Genomic DNA, 15,772 nt, shown 5'->3' on the forward strand with positions numbered 1-15,772 from the left:
GCTGAACCAGAAACAAGTGAGACTGTTTTTGAACCAGAAGAAGTGAGTTCACAGTTGAAAGATAAGTTATTGTCAAATCAGAATAACAAGAAGAAGCTGAAATTCAGGAAAAGGCACAGTCAGAATAAAGGGCAAATAAAAGAACCTGTGAACCAGTTGTAGAAAGTGAGAAAGTGGTTAGAGCAAGGAAACCGAGACAAGGTGATAATTGGCCAAGTGGAGAGAAAAGACTAAAATACACTCTTGTGAAGAGAAGGTTAAGAAAAAGACCAGAACAAAGTAATGAGATCTCAAGTCAAACAGAACAAGAAAAGTCAGGAAAAGAATTAGTACTAAAAACAAGAAGAGTAAGAATTCCTAGCAAGAAATACAGAGCACCTGAATGGACCCACGTAATTCTGGAAGAAATTCAAAGCTCAGATCCAATTGAAGAAAAAGACAATTCTGACACTGAGCAAGTTGATGAAAGCAAACTAAGACCCCCTTAAAAGAACTGTGACAAAATAAGGTGCAACCTTGCTGATTGAAAGAAAACGAAATAAAGACTCCGAGCAGACTGATGAAAAAGAATAAAAAAAGGGGGGAAAGACGAAAGCCTTGAAGTGTAGGATTACACTACTATTTTTTAGGATATCTGAATAGCTTAAATTTATAGGTTTAGATATATTTTTATTTTTAGACAACAAGATGGCTGAAGCAGAAGAGACTGAACTTCTAAAATCTAGTCTAAAACGTAGGTGTATTAAAGCTTGCTTATGTAGTGTTTTGTTATTAACATTTATGTGGATATTATTAACTGTCCTTGTACCTATTCTAATGGTAACTGATAAAAGAAACAATTCTAATGAAGTAACAAGTGAAAGAATGAGTGATGTCACTAATGAGACCCCAAATACTAATGAAGTCCCATCTGATGTAAGCGTTCTCCATCGTGATAAATCAATTAGTGATTTCTTGTATAATGCCTTTACTAAATTACTTTATGAGTACATTAATGCATTGAATATGAGTGTTATGTGTACAAGCAATTACCTTCATCTGTCTCAGAGGGGGTGACTTGCCAACACCTACCTTTAACCTATGGTGTGTCTTGCAGTATACTAACAAGCCTGTTTTACGTGACAGGGAAGCTCGAGTACCACTTTTCCATTTATAGATTTAGTATTTTCCGAAATTCCTGTTAATAAAGAACTAAATAACATTTTAAGTAGAAAGAATGCATAATATAATGGAGAATGTTTTCATATTACTAAAACTTATAGAATATGATTATAGAAACAACCTGACTTGTAGTTTGCGGGTTGAAGAAAAGATCTTTATAGCAATGGTATAAAGTAGAAGAGAGATTTTCCAAAAGGAAGCTGCTGAACAAAAGTCATGAGTACAACCATGGGCTTTTAGAGAAGGAGATTACGAGAAAGGCGAGACATACACTGCAATGTCCCTGGACTGGGTTCAGAAAGGGAAATATGTTTGCTTAGAACAAAAAGCTAACTATAATAATTACTTCATTGGTAGTAGTGTATGTGAGCATACCTTTCAAATTACTGGAAGATGGGGATTGAAAGGTGGAACTGATCCTGTCCTGCCAGGAGTCTATTATGTGTGTGGTAGAAAGGCTTATTATAGATTGCCTGAACACTGGCATGGTAGTTGTTATTTTGCGATTGTCTTTCCGAAAGTCTACCACATGGCCCGAAGCAACCACACACTAAATGAAGTAAAGCAAGGACTAGCACGTAACAAAAGAGCAAGCTTCTCAGAAATAGTAGGTGATATTTTTGGTGCACTGATACCCTCAGTTGGAGTCGTTCTGAATTCACACAAAATTCGAAAATTGTCCACAGTGGTTGATCGTTTTTCTACAGACACCCCTGGTGGGTTTTTGATGATTGACATGGAAATGGTTGCAATCAAATCAATGGTTTTACAAAATCGACTTGCCCTTGATATCCTATTGGCAAAAGAGGGTGTAGTCTGTAGTAAGTTGAAAGTCGAACATTGCTGCACATATATCCCTGATAAGAGTAAAGGAATTGAGGGATATATTAAGAATAGTACAAAATTACATGAAGATTTGACCCAACTGGAGGTTGACGGTGTTTGGGAAAGACTTGGTAAGAGTTTCTCCTCTATAGGTAAATGGTTTTCTACCTTTGGAAGTAGTTTATTAGGAACAAAAATAATGCCAATCGTTTCAGTAAACACAGTAGTTTTAGTAATAATAAAGACATATAAGTATTGTAAGTATAAGAGTGGAAGAAAAGAAGTGACAGAAGCAAAGAATCAACGAAGAGCAAGAAAGAGAAAAAGGGAAGAGATAGAATTAGAAGATATGAAAGGAGAGTACTATGACTTGATGAAAGATTTAGATGAGGGAGCCATAAAAAGAGAGAAGAATACTGAGTTTTAAATATTTAAAGATGCCACTCCGTATGGTAGGTATTTTATGATGGCTCCTAAAAGCCATCAGAGGGGGGAATTGATGGAGCAGGGTTTCGCAAAAAAAAACCTGCTCGAATTGATACCCCCATGATACGTACTAACAGTATCAATAAGGTGAATATTTTTTAGAATATTACGTCCTATGTAATATAACTTGTGCTCATGTAAAGTGCTCCCATACTGTGACGTTGAGTTGGAACTATGTAAATACTGGCAAAAAACATTTATTATCAGCAGCATGATGCCTTTAATGGCCTTGCGACATGTTTCCGGTATATAAAAAAATTGAAAATGTCATTTACCCTATGAATGCCCACCATTTTTGAGAGACCAGACACTACTTCTGTAAAAATATATGCACTCTGTGAGTGCTACCGAAAAATAAAATCTGCAAAAACAAGGAAATATGGGGGGGACATGGCAGAGGCAACTAACAAAGGGGTACCAAGAATTTTTTTATAGGCCCCGGAGTCTGAGCACGAGCAGCGGAAGGACACTAATAAACCTACCAGTCTTTACTTGGTCCGTGCTCCAAACTGGGATAACCACATATATGCAACACGAAGGAAAAAGTGAAGCTGCCCCCACTGACAAATGAAATTACAAAAATTAGAGTGATAAGGATTTCTACCAACAGGAAATATTAGGAAGGCTTGGGGCAGTTTTTAGGATTTGTTTTAAGAAACAAAATATTGTTCTAAAACCCATGGGGTCTCATTTACATGGAATTAATGCAGAGCAGTGCTGCAAGCCAATTGGCTGTGCTGCTTTAATTCTGAGGCAAAGGGATGCGTCATATCTACAACTAGCAGCCCGTCCCGATGTTGTTCGGGAGCAATCATGGCTTAGGGCCCCGCCCACCCTGACATTGTGTAACCTGCCCACGTCACTGCTCACATCACTTTTTCCTGCTGTAATGCCCCGTTAATGCCCCGTTTGGTACCTGCCCACGTCACTGGCCACGTCACTTTTTCGTCCTGTAATGGCCCGTTTGCTACCCACTCCACTTTGTACGCTTTTGTCACCTGCACGTTTCTTTTTCCTCCGGTTACCCTGCCCACGTCACTGCCCACGTCACTTTTTCCTCCCTGTAATGCCCCGTTTCACTTTTTCATCCTGTAATGGCCCGTTTGCTCCCCGCTCCACTTTGTACGCATTTGTCACCTGCACACGTTTATTTTTCCTCGTGTTAACCTGCCCACGTTACTTTTTCCTGCACACGTTTGTTTTTCCTCCGGTACCTGTGGCTCGCTCACCGCTCCTCGCCGCCGCGGCTCCTCCCTCATGTTTGCTTTGCTGACTGGTAACTTGGCGCCCTACCTCATCCGCCGCTGACCGCTCCTCCCCGCCGCCGCTCCTCACTGTCTGCCCGCCGATCCTCACCACCTGTCCGCCGGTCATGTCCGTTGCTTCCCTGATCTCCGCCGCTCCTCCCCGCGCTGTTCTCCGCCGCTCCTGTACGCCGCTCCTCGCGTCTCCGCCGCTCCTGATGTCAGCACGCACATCGCGGCCAGCGCTACTTTGAAGGGACTACTTTTTTTTGTAACTTATATTTTTTAATAACGTATTTATTTTTCATTTATATAGCCTATGTCCATCTACACACCCTGAGGATTACAACAATGTATCGGGTGTGTGGATTGGCGCTGTGGTTCCCGAGTTTACCTTGCCAAAAGGTTTGTGTTCTCTCTTTATAATAGTAGTATAGAAGAGATGACAGACCCTTTTGCTCTCCCCTGAGCTGGTGCACAATTTGAAGCCATGTGCTGACGCAGGCCCCATTGCCCCATGGTGCAAGGATGTTTGTATCACTGGAATGATTGCTTCCTGCATATAAACAATCACCAGAGGTGACTTCCTCATTCTATGCGTGTGCAGAATGCAGCACCCATATGAAGAGGGGAAAAAAGAGTAGAAATTAATACATTTCTCCTTGTTGCGCCCCCCTAAGCCTCCTCTGTGGAGTCGCAGTATTCAGACACATTTCCAGATTCACGATTTCTCGTAAATCTGGAAATGTGTCATGTTCCATAGGTGTTGCGTGGTAACAACCACAGCAACACCTGAGGAACGCACTTTTTACACAAAGTGCTGCGTGTAAAGGGGCAGTATTTACAAGGACAGGGAAGATCACACAGGGTGGCTTTTCCTGTCCTTAAAAATATGGGGCAGCAAAATGCCCCGCAGTTCATCACAAAAAGTGACGCCCCGGGGTGTCAAGGGGCTTGTAAAAAAGCACATTGCTAGCCAAACCTCAAAACTTATTAGATCTGTCATTAAGAGGTCAGAGAATCTGGAAGAAGAGTAATAAATCCTACAGAAGATCACACTAACGCGGCATGATACTGTGAATGTCCTGAGGCAGGGTATCCTGCGGGTATGGTTGTTCTTTTTGAGACTGCAGAGTCTTTGTAAACATGATGCCCGTGCACACACCTAGCTGCTGTTAACGGTGCCCTAGTTTTCAAGGCAGGCATAATGTAAACAGTTCAGGCAGCAGTTGTCAACTGCAAATATGAATAAAATGAGAGTTAAAGCAATGGTTTAAAAGGCACAGTGACAGAGCTTAAAATAGTACCTCAATCACAGTGAAAAGAACAGCAATCAACCTGAAACAATCAGTACTTGGTTTATGCTCCAGCTGAAAGAAGAGGAAGTGATGCCAGGATACACTGGCCAATTAAAAGACAGCAAATTAGAGTGACAATGAATATAAGCAATGGGCTGGCTGCAAGCGCCTTCTTATCTGTAATATCTCTTGCAAGTGAGACCTTATGCAGCCCATACTCTGTCAAAGGCGAGACCTGGAAAGATAACAACTCAGCATTTGAAAATGGCTGTAGGCAGTTGTAAGACAGTTAGAATTTGAGGACTACTTTAGAAGTGCTCTTACAGTGCAGGAAAGTGGCTTTCTGTTGCAGTGCCCCCCCCCAACACTGTGTGCCTAGCTTTTGATGCAACTTTAACTGTAGGAAGCTGGCTCCCTTCTGTCCAGGTTCCCATTACCAGAGTTCTTTCCCCAAAACTATACCCCAATTGGCAAAACTCCAGGCACCACTGTAAGTCGAAAGAAAATAGTACCCCCGGTACCTAGGGAAAGGGTATAGAAACGGGTCCTCTGGGGCTGCAGCACTAATTGCACCCCCACAGGGACCCCTCACCACGGCCATTGCAGGCTGTGTGCCAAGGAATCGGCATGGCACACAGCGCCATGCCATCCATACACTGCAGGAGATATAGGCAAGCCCCCACTACAGCAGGCCTTTGGCCCTAATGCAGGGTGCACTATATCCTATGTGAGACCATGTCAGCATGAATGAACACACTGAGATGTTATAAGTGCAAAGAGAAGCCTTGAAGAGTGCATGGGCCGGATGCTTGCATTTATACATTCACAAAGCAGACCCTTTCAGAAGATCCCCTGAAGACCAATTAAGCACTGGTGTGGTTCCTGACTTTATTTCATGCGCCTGCCACTACCAGACATGTTTCTGACATCTTGAGGTGAGGGCCAGTGCTCTCAGAGAACAGAGACAAAGCCTGCTCTGGGCGAAGCTGCATCACACTTCCTCCAGGACAGGCCGGCCTTCCTAAGGTGGAAGCTTAAAAGGCAATTCTGCCTTTGAAATCCGGCCCATGAACCTCCAGATAGTGGGGGGAGCCAAACCCTCTTTCCGGCTTCACTTTTGGTGGGAAAATTAGTTAGATGAGGAAGATGGTCCCCACTTAGCCTGCACCACCTTTAGGGTGAGGCAGGCGATGTGAACCCCTCTTCTGAAATTCCACCATCTTCAGATGTAGGGTACGGCTCCTTCCCACAGCAAGTGGTCACTAGATGGAGGAGACACCCTGAAGGTAAGTAGCCCATTGGCTGCTACCTGTCTCTCCATGTAACACCCCGAAACTCAGAGGCATACTTACAAGAAACTGACCCCTCTGCGTAGATGTGTCAGTTTCCTTGCGTCAGTTCCACATGTCCTTGCGCCACCATGGATGCGCTGTATTTACAATACAGCGCTCCATGGCGCAAGGATTTACAGAAGCGTCAGAAATTCTGATGCATCTCTTTGAGCAAAAGTGATGGCTTGTGTGAGTTGGTCACAAAAGTGACGCAACTCCAGCAATGCGCCAGAAAACATAGGTAGGTCCCATGTAAAAAGCCCTGCATTACACCTGGTCTGAGCAGACGTAGGGATTTTGACGCAGTGAAGGCGTAGAATGACGCAGTGAAATCTTGTAAATTTCACTGCGCCAGTTCTATGGGGCTTTTTGCATGGGAACACCCACCCCGCATACATTATACCTGGCACAGGTATAATGTGACGCAGGGCTTTACAACGTGACGCATCTCCCTAGATGCGTCACGTTGTAAATTGGTTGCATTATTTACGCCACCGCTGCGTCACAAAAGTGTCGCAAGGGGCTTTTAAATCTGCCCAGTGTACTTAGGTGGCACCCTGAGACCTCAACATCAGATCCTGCTGACCTAAAAAGAAAAAAGACACAGAGGAGCTGCAAAAAGCAAGGAAAAGAGGATGTGTGACTGACCTGAACCAAACCTCCCAGCCTTCCTGCTGACTCCGAACCCTGCACCAAAGTTATCTCATCCTGCAGCTTTTCTCCAAGAACCCGGGAGGCCTGGCTGCCTTTGACCAGGAACTTCCTTGGCTTGGTTGGTCCAGTCCCCCGCATGTTGGTGGTCAACGAACATCAGAAGAATCCCCAACAAAGTGCTTGCCGCTGAGTCTGTCAAAATAGCTACGCCCCCCCCCAAGAGAGGTAGTGGGCTCTCTTCACATTTCCGAACCCTTGCGTCACTCGGGTGACCTCCAGACGGTGAATTCTCCCAGAGGAAGACATTTTACAGTAACAAAGTGATTGTATCACCATTCTATTTTTCACGTTTGCTGGGCACGCAACAGAAGGGGCAATGCTCCTCCACCCATATTGAAAAGCCACCACCACAGGAGAATAATGAGCAGGAGATGGCTCTTACATCAGCACATCTGCCTGCCCCAATGTCACCACTGAGTCACTTACACAAGTCAAACCCTTCACATGCGCAGACTTACTCTGGATGCCTCCTTGTTATGAAAACATTTGGATACACACATGACACTTCACTGGACATCACCTCTGGACAGATGAGGGGCGTTATCCCTTCCTGGAAGAGAACACCAAGGTGCACACCTTAATTCTCCACATAGCACCCTCCTCATGCTCTGCTTAAACCTGGCTTGTGGCAAAAGAAAATCAGTCTGAAATTGTCCTGTGACCATATGTCTCCTACCTTCAGCAGCCTACGATGAATGCCGAAGCTGAGAATAAATATTATAGACACTGCCAAGAACATGCCCCTCTTTAAGGTCAGTGCTGTTGGTGGGAACATCTTAGTGCCCTGTGGGAGAAAACAAAGAACAAAGTATTAAAGAGAATGGAAGGAGGTCTTTTCTCATCTTACATCAAGCCTAATAGTGTTTTTTAATGTACAGTGCGATATTATTGCCAAACTGATCTATAATGTCACATTCATCTTGGGATTTTTCAGTGATTTTCTAGGGTTTATTTTTTACTTAAAGTAAGATGTTATTCCTCAAGCCCTAGAAGGGGGCCCCCCACCTGGCACACACGGCCTTCCTGCTGGTGACCAACACCCCACATTCACCTGCCCCACATTTTTTTCTAATTTATTTCTGGTCCCCTGGGGCTCCCTCAAGACTCCCAGGGGATTGCACTGATCCCCTCAGTTTTTTAAAATGTTGGGACCAAGGGAAATCCTCAGGGACCCCCCTACAGGGGGTAAGGGTCTCAGGGTACCCCCCACCCTCCCATTTATATTGCATTCTTAAACACCAAGGGGCATATTATCAAGGGGGTTTATCTCCGCCTTTTTGGCTTTAAAAGCCAAGAAAGCGGAGATAAAATTATCTCCCTATTACCTAGCTGTCGCTAACACCAGTTAGCGACAGCTAGTAGGAGATAGCGACCATCTTGGGCCCCACTTTGCATGTCAGAGAAATGTATCACTAATGACATGCAAAGTAGCTATGCCAAGATGTTAGCGATTGGAAACAGTCGCTAACATCGCTATCTCCAAAAGCTAACACCTGCCCTGAGCAGTTCTTAGCCATGTTATCCAATGGGAGGTGGATAACATGGCTAAGAGCATTTGCTCGGTAATGCATGAATATCGCTGACTTTTCAGCGATATTCATGCATTTCAGCCGATTTTCCAGGGTAATGAGGCATTGCTAAGAACATTTTGTGGCCAAATATGGGACATTTTGATGCACAATATTAAGCTTTTAGCAACATTTTTGTGCCCCTTTATTTAATTACCTTTCATTAGTTTTGCATGGTATTGTTTTGGATTTTAAGTTTATAGTCTGACTCACCCTAGTAGAAGACATATAAACACTCGGTAATCTATAGTATAGGTAACTATAACTTGTGGCCCTGCCATGCACACTGTTGTCATCAATGATTTCATTGTAAATGGTGCACTGATTCATCAATGATGTCATAGAAGATGTCATGAGAGATGTGATATGTGGGGTAATCAGCCGTGCATGGCACGGGCACAAATAATAGTTACCGTAGGGCACCAGTTATGGTTACTTAAGAAAACTATAACTGGTAACTGGTTAATATCAGTGGTTTTGCACGTTTTCACCTAACTATAGCATCCCTTTAATCTTTGTTTTTTTTTTCGTGAATTTGTAAGGTTTTGTAATGCAAAATATGACATAATTATTATACCCACCTATAGCTCACTTTCACCTTAGTTTTAATGTTTTCCGTGAATTTCTAGTTTTTTTATGCAGGGTGATATTTTATTGCTATACATAAAGCCAACCTCCCCCCACCGCCTGCCACACAGCCTTTTAGCCATGTGCGGCCGTGGCTTTGGCTGCAGGGTCCGGACTGCAGCCGGTACATAAGGGCAAACCCCTTCTTCCACCCTCAGTACCCAACTCCCTCTCATCCTCCTCTCCCTCTGCACGCAAACCCCGATAAATAAAGCAGATGTATCATCTTTCTCCAAAAATCACCAATAATTGTAATCAAATGTATACTTCAATAATACACCCAAAGAAATGTTTTAATAATATTGATTACTTAAACATATTATAATGTATAAGGTTTCGTTAAACTGCCTATCTGTGACTCTTTATTTTTACATTTTGAGGGTGAAAAATGTGAACGCAATGAGTCAGTTATATATTGCTTTAAAAATATATGTACATATATATCAAGGCAATGGCCGAAACACGTTGGTGTGGACATACTTTGTGAATAAACCAGCATTATAAAGCCAGGAGTGTCTGTGATATCCTTAATTTGTGGATTGCTGTATTTTGAGCAACCCCAGCCTTACGCAGACCGCAGCTCCATTCCGCCCCTGAACCTCTGGACTCCTGCTTCTATTGTGTGTATATATATATATTTATATATATATATATATATATATATATATATATATATATATATATATATATATATATATATATATATATATATATATATATATATATATATATATACATATATATATATATATATATATATATATATATATATATATATATATATATATATATATATATATATATATTATATTCACTTAAAAAACCATAGGTTTTGGGGACGTTATAGTTAGTTGAACATTTCATTCCCACAAAACCATAGAAATTTCACCGTTATAGTTAGTTCACTTAACTATAGCTCGCGCCCCCGCAAAGCACTGCTGATGATGTCACATATTGCATCATTCATGACATGGTCAGTGACATCATCGATGACATCACTGATGACATCATCCAATGAATGTGTGTTTCTATAAAGTTTAAATATGCATTATATATATGCCAAGGTGTATTGAAGAATGAGTGGGTGTATAAGTGTCTGGATGGAGGATTTAGTAGGTGCATGACTGAATATTTAAGTGAGTTATTACATGTGTCTTATTGAATGCATGGGTTAGTGACTAAAGTGTGTGCATCTTTGTATCATGCTGTCTGCTGTTGTATAAGCTGCTCATGGGTTGGTTAGTAGCTACATGAATGTCTATATGGGTTATTGATTGCTTGCCATAATATGTGTATGGGTGCCTGAGTGTGTGTGTGTGGGTGCGTGGGAGGTGTGTGACTCTGTACATACATGTTTGAGTGATTGATTCACTGGCTGTATGGGTTGAAGAGTGCATGTGGAAACAGCTGCATGAATGGGTCAGTGTGTGTATGGATGTGATACTGAGTGAATAAATGTCTCAGTGGTACATGTCCAAGTAACTACATATGTAAAAGGCAGCGTATGTGAGAGTTGAGTATATAAATTACTACATGTGAGAGTCAGTGATTGTGAGAGTGGCTGTATAGATGAGTGCGTACTTGTATCATTGATTGTATAAGAGAATAATTATGCATTTGTTTCTGTTTGAATAAGAGATCTGTTATGTGTATAACTCTATATGTCATTAAATGGAAGTGTGATTTATTCTTTGCATGAATGACTAGGTGTGTGAGTAACTCTGGATGAGTGCTGGTGTGTGAGTGTCTGTGTAGGTGTATGAGTGTTCATGATAGTGTTGTATTGATGAGTGATTGTATGGGTGAATGAGTAGATGTGTGTGTAGTCCTAAGAACCAGTTAGAAGATATGTAGTAAGTGGTATTGGTGTGTCTATGGTTTCGAAAATGGTATTCTGTATTTTGGAGTAGGTGCATCAAAGGTTATATTAGGGTGTGAGGAGGTGCGTCAGATTATCACATTGATGATGTCATCAGTGATATCATTTGAGATGTCACCAGTGATGTTATCAGTGATGTCACTGACCATGTCATGAATTATGTAATATGTGACATCATCAGCAGTGAATTGAGGGGGCACGAGTTAACGGCGAAATTTCTATGGCTTTGTAGGAGTGAAATGTCCAACTAACTATAACGTCCCTGAAACCTATGTTTTTTTCAGTGAATTTCTAAGGTTTTTTAAATGCCAATTCCTAACTATAACAGGCCTGAAACATATGTTTCTTTCAGTAAATTTAAAAGGTTTTGTAAATGCGAATTTCTAACTATAACAGGTTTAAACCAATGTTTTTTCAGTGAATTTTTCTGGTATTTTAATTGCTAATTTGTAAATGTATTATTTATACAACCTTTTATGTTTTTCAGAGAATTGCAAGTTTAAAAAAAAAGATATTTTGTAACTGTAACATTCTATCATTATTTTCTTTTATTTCTTTTATGTTAATTTAATTATGTAATGTCCTATGTCTTTTAAAATATGTTTTTTTTTCTCCCAAAAATATTGGAGTTGCGTACCCATCGTGCACCTATCATGATGGGTGCGCAAATTCATGCTGCCATATTTGAAAAGTCGAGAAGGAGCCGCGTTTGGTTTGCGACGGGTACGTGGCCCGCGTAACGTCATATACGCTTGGGATCGCGTCATGTGCGCGATTGGTATGCGACAGGTACGCGGTGCATGGTCCGGCGTAACGTCATATACATATGGGTTCGCGTCATGTGCGCGCCTCGTATGCGACGTGTGCGCAGTGCTGGGACCCGCGTGACGTCATATATGTGCCGGGTCGAGCCAGGTGCGCGACGTCCGTAAAAAGAAAAATATATGTTTTAAAACTATATGTATATACCTTTAATGTACATATCAGTGATCATCCAAAGTATTTATAAAAATAATATATGTGTACTTGCAATTAACGTATTTCCCTCTATTTTCCATACAAATACACATAAGCAACAAATCACATTGCTTCCCAGAGATTTTCAAATTGAAAAACACATTTCCATTGGTCATACATAATAACACTTTTCAACTGACTTCTTCACCCCTTCTGCTTAAAGCCAATTTCCATAGCAACAGCTCATGCAACATTCAAATTCAAATTCAAAATCAGCTTTATTCGGTTTTCATTTGATTCATTAAAAACCATAAAAGCACGGTTTATAACAGTCTTTTTAAAACTCATAAAAGTTATTTGATTATCATAAAAGCAGTAAATTTAAGCATCAGTATAATTGAGTATTCTAATTCATCACAATTTTACAATAAGATTGATAAAATTACTTTTTTTAAATTACAAGGATGTTATATAAAAAAAATGTTATTAGCAATCAGCCTAGAAATGTGCTCTTATTTAGTCAATTATTCAAAGATGCTTTCCATGTTTAATGGAACTTTTCAAAAATTGCGCAATATTTCTCGTAGCACAATCTGAGTCCATAAACTGCAGAGCAAGATACGCTGGGCGGCATTATGTCAACCCCCAAAATTTCAAAATTGGCAAAATCCACTTTTTCCTATATTCTTTATAACATTTACAGAACAATAAAACATGCATTGATGTTTGGGGTAAGATTGCATCACAGGGGCAATCGGGTAGAATTTTTGCCCAGTCATTCGTTGTCGGAAAGGTTACCAAACGATGAAATATGTCCAATCTAAGACCAGTTAGTACAAATCTATCGTACCTGCTTGATGTATAGGTTAAGTATGTTTGGATGCTAAATGTTGAGCGTATCATTTGGTTTCTTTGCACCATGGACATTTGAGCCTCTGAGGCTAGTCTGATCTCCTCCATTTGGGTCATACATTGCTTTTTGAAGGTTTTTCTTGAAATTGACCCAATCAGTGTGGGATTTTTATAAAACTCAGATAGGCCTATGTCTGTCAGAAATGTTTTATGAATAAAAATCTTTAGTACTTTGTCAAGCTTGAGGCTGTCGCTTAGGACATTACAGTAAAACTTGTTTTGGGGGACGTCCAAATTCGGAGCTATAATAGTAACGGTTGGATAGGGTATTCCTAACTCGTTATGGCATAAGTACGTTGAGGTACTTTGCGGGACTGCCAATAAATATCTTAAGGTCATGCAACAACATGAGTGATGTCACTGACGATGTCATGAGTGATGTAATATGCGACGTCATCAGCAGTGCATTGCAGGCGCGCTTGTTATAGTGAGTCCAACTAACTATAACGTTCGAATTTCTATGGTTTTATGTCAGTAAAAATTCCAGCTAACTATAACTGGTGTGAAACCTGTGTTTTTTTTCATTGAATTTAATAGGTTTTTTAAATGCTAATTCCTAACTATAACTGGTGTGAAACCTATGGTTTTTTCAGTGAATTTCATAGGTTTTTTGAATGCTAATTCCTAACTATATATAGGGCCTCAAACCTATGAAATGTAATATTTTTTATAATGAATCCTATATTGTATATTTATATAATACAATATATATATTTTTTTTGCCCTGGTGCGCTCCCGGTGCGCGCCCCGGTGTGCGCACTGGAAAGCGCATTTTTTCGGAGCGCCCCGGGTCGTGCACCGGTGAGCGTCCCGTTAGCGCTATTGCCGCGAACGAAAACATCATGACGTATCGCGTAGCCGCGTCCGCGTGATACGCACGGCGTAAGCGCACCCGGAAATACTCGAGCGAATACGATCGCGCAACGTAATCATCTGACGCGTTTACGCGCCGCACCCCGTGGCGCGCCCCCAGGCGAGCCCGGGGGCGCGTTGCGTAAGCGCGTCGGGTCATGTGACCTAAAAATAACACTTTTTATTGGTGCAGAACAGTTTTGGTTTCTAAATGATGAAAGCCAAGGTCATGTGACTTGAAAATAACAATTTTCATTGGTTCAGGACAGTTTTTTTTCTCCAAATGATGAAAGACCCCACCTTTTTTCCTTGTTCTGACTTTGTCCTTTGACTGAGGAAGACCTGTTTGGAGATCTAACAGAAATATTTTGTACTTTAAAATGGCTACAGTAGTAGCAGCAGCTGGAGCATCTGCACCACCACCACCACCACCAAGAGGACCACCACAACATTACATTGGTGGTCAAGAAGAGGAGGAGGAGGAGGAGGAGGAGGAGGAGGGGAGAAGGTGGCTGCCAGAAGACAACACCCCAAGGCAGCACATTGTATGGGAGTTTTTTTCAATCCCAGAGAGCAAGAAGAAAGTCAATGCGCCCAAGGTGACTTGCCAAATCTGTGGCATGGAACTTTCAAGGGGGAACCCTAACAAAAAATATTCATTTGGTAATAATACCATGATTAGACACATGCAGCGCAAGCATCCAAACAACTATGCTGCCGCAGAGGTGAGAGAACTGGCCAGTAACCCTCCCCAATCTTCAACCACCACCTCCAAAAGAAAGCAACCCACTCCATCGGGACCAGAGACAAGGGAGACGATCCCTTGCATACAACCACGGTTTGGGGAATTCAGGATCACATGTATTTTTTGTGGTAAGACCATCTCCTATGCTGAGCAGAGCATAAAGCTCATCCTCCTTGCTGGTGACAACCACAATTGCCTGAAAAAACCCTAATTTTTTCCTGATTTTTTTTTTGCTCCAATTGAGCCATTTTCAATTCCCTGTTTTTTGTTTCTCCCCATAAAAATAACAAAAAAAATATAAAATAGTTCATAAAAGCCCAAAAAAGTACAAAATGTTCAAAAAACATTAAAAAAATATAAAACAACAAAAAGAAGAAAAAAAACAGTTCTTTTTACAACTACCTCCAATTTTTTAAAAAAGGCCACATTTTTTAAAAACTCTATCATTCTTTTTTCTCATGGAACGCTTCCCGGTACGCTCCGCGGTGCGCGTACCGGGCGCTCCCCCTGCGCAAATCAAAAAAAATATATTTTTTTTTACCCCCGGGGCCCTTTTATAGCCCCCACATCAAACCTAGGGGGTCAAGGGGGGTCTACTCTGCCCTTTTATGGTCATTTCCCCCTTTGTTTTTGCCACCTCTTGTGTCTCGATCCTACCGAGACACAAGATGGCGGCCGCTCCGGACTGTTTGGAATGTTGACAGACACCCGAGAGCCAATCAGCTTTCAGCGCGCGAACTCGCGTAGCGCGCTGGTTAGCACCCCGGTGCGCGTACCGGGGAGCGCTTATAGATATATATATTTTTTTAACCTAAATTACTCAAAATCCACTGGAGCACACATCTTGAGACATAGCAAAGGCACATCGGGCTACCAGTCCCTACAGTTTTGCCAAGTTTGGTGGAAATCCATTCAGCCGTTCCGGCTAAAAGTGAGGTTGACCGCCCTATGGAAATTAACATGGGGAAAACACGTTTTGGGATCCCCCTTTTATCTCGGCCCCCGCTTGACAAATCCCCCCCCCCCCCAAACTTTCAGGGAAGGACCGGGGAGCCACGAGGCAAATTTGAGGAAATTTTCAGGCAGATTCTTCAACCGGCGCCAAAGTTATTCACAATAGAATGTTGAGATTTTGTATTGAAAATAATCCAAACTATAACTACCTACTGGCGA

General features: G+C 41.7%; 1 protein-coding gene across 2 annotated transcripts in view; it reads right to left on the minus strand.

Moving 5' to 3' along the window:
• Positions 1 to 15,772, minus strand: part of LOC147693175 (NXPE family member 1-like) — a 350,691-nt gene that overhangs the window by 236,228 nt on the left and 98,691 nt on the right. For both annotated transcript variants that reach the window (XM_086939422.1, XM_086939421.1), the window contains exon 2: positions 7,736 to 7,843. In XM_086939422.1, the coding sequence (XP_086795548.1) occupies positions 7,736 to 7,834 (99 nt within the window). In that variant the 5' untranslated portion in view covers positions 7,835 to 7,843. The remainder of the gene's footprint in view (positions 1 to 7,735; positions 7,844 to 15,772) is intronic.

Source organism: Lissotriton vulgaris, chromosome 9 (assembly GCF_964263255.1).
Source record: "Lissotriton vulgaris chromosome 9, aLisVul1.2, whole genome shotgun sequence".
In the NCBI taxonomy this organism is placed as follows: domain Eukaryota; kingdom Metazoa; phylum Chordata; class Amphibia; order Caudata; family Salamandridae; genus Lissotriton; species Lissotriton vulgaris.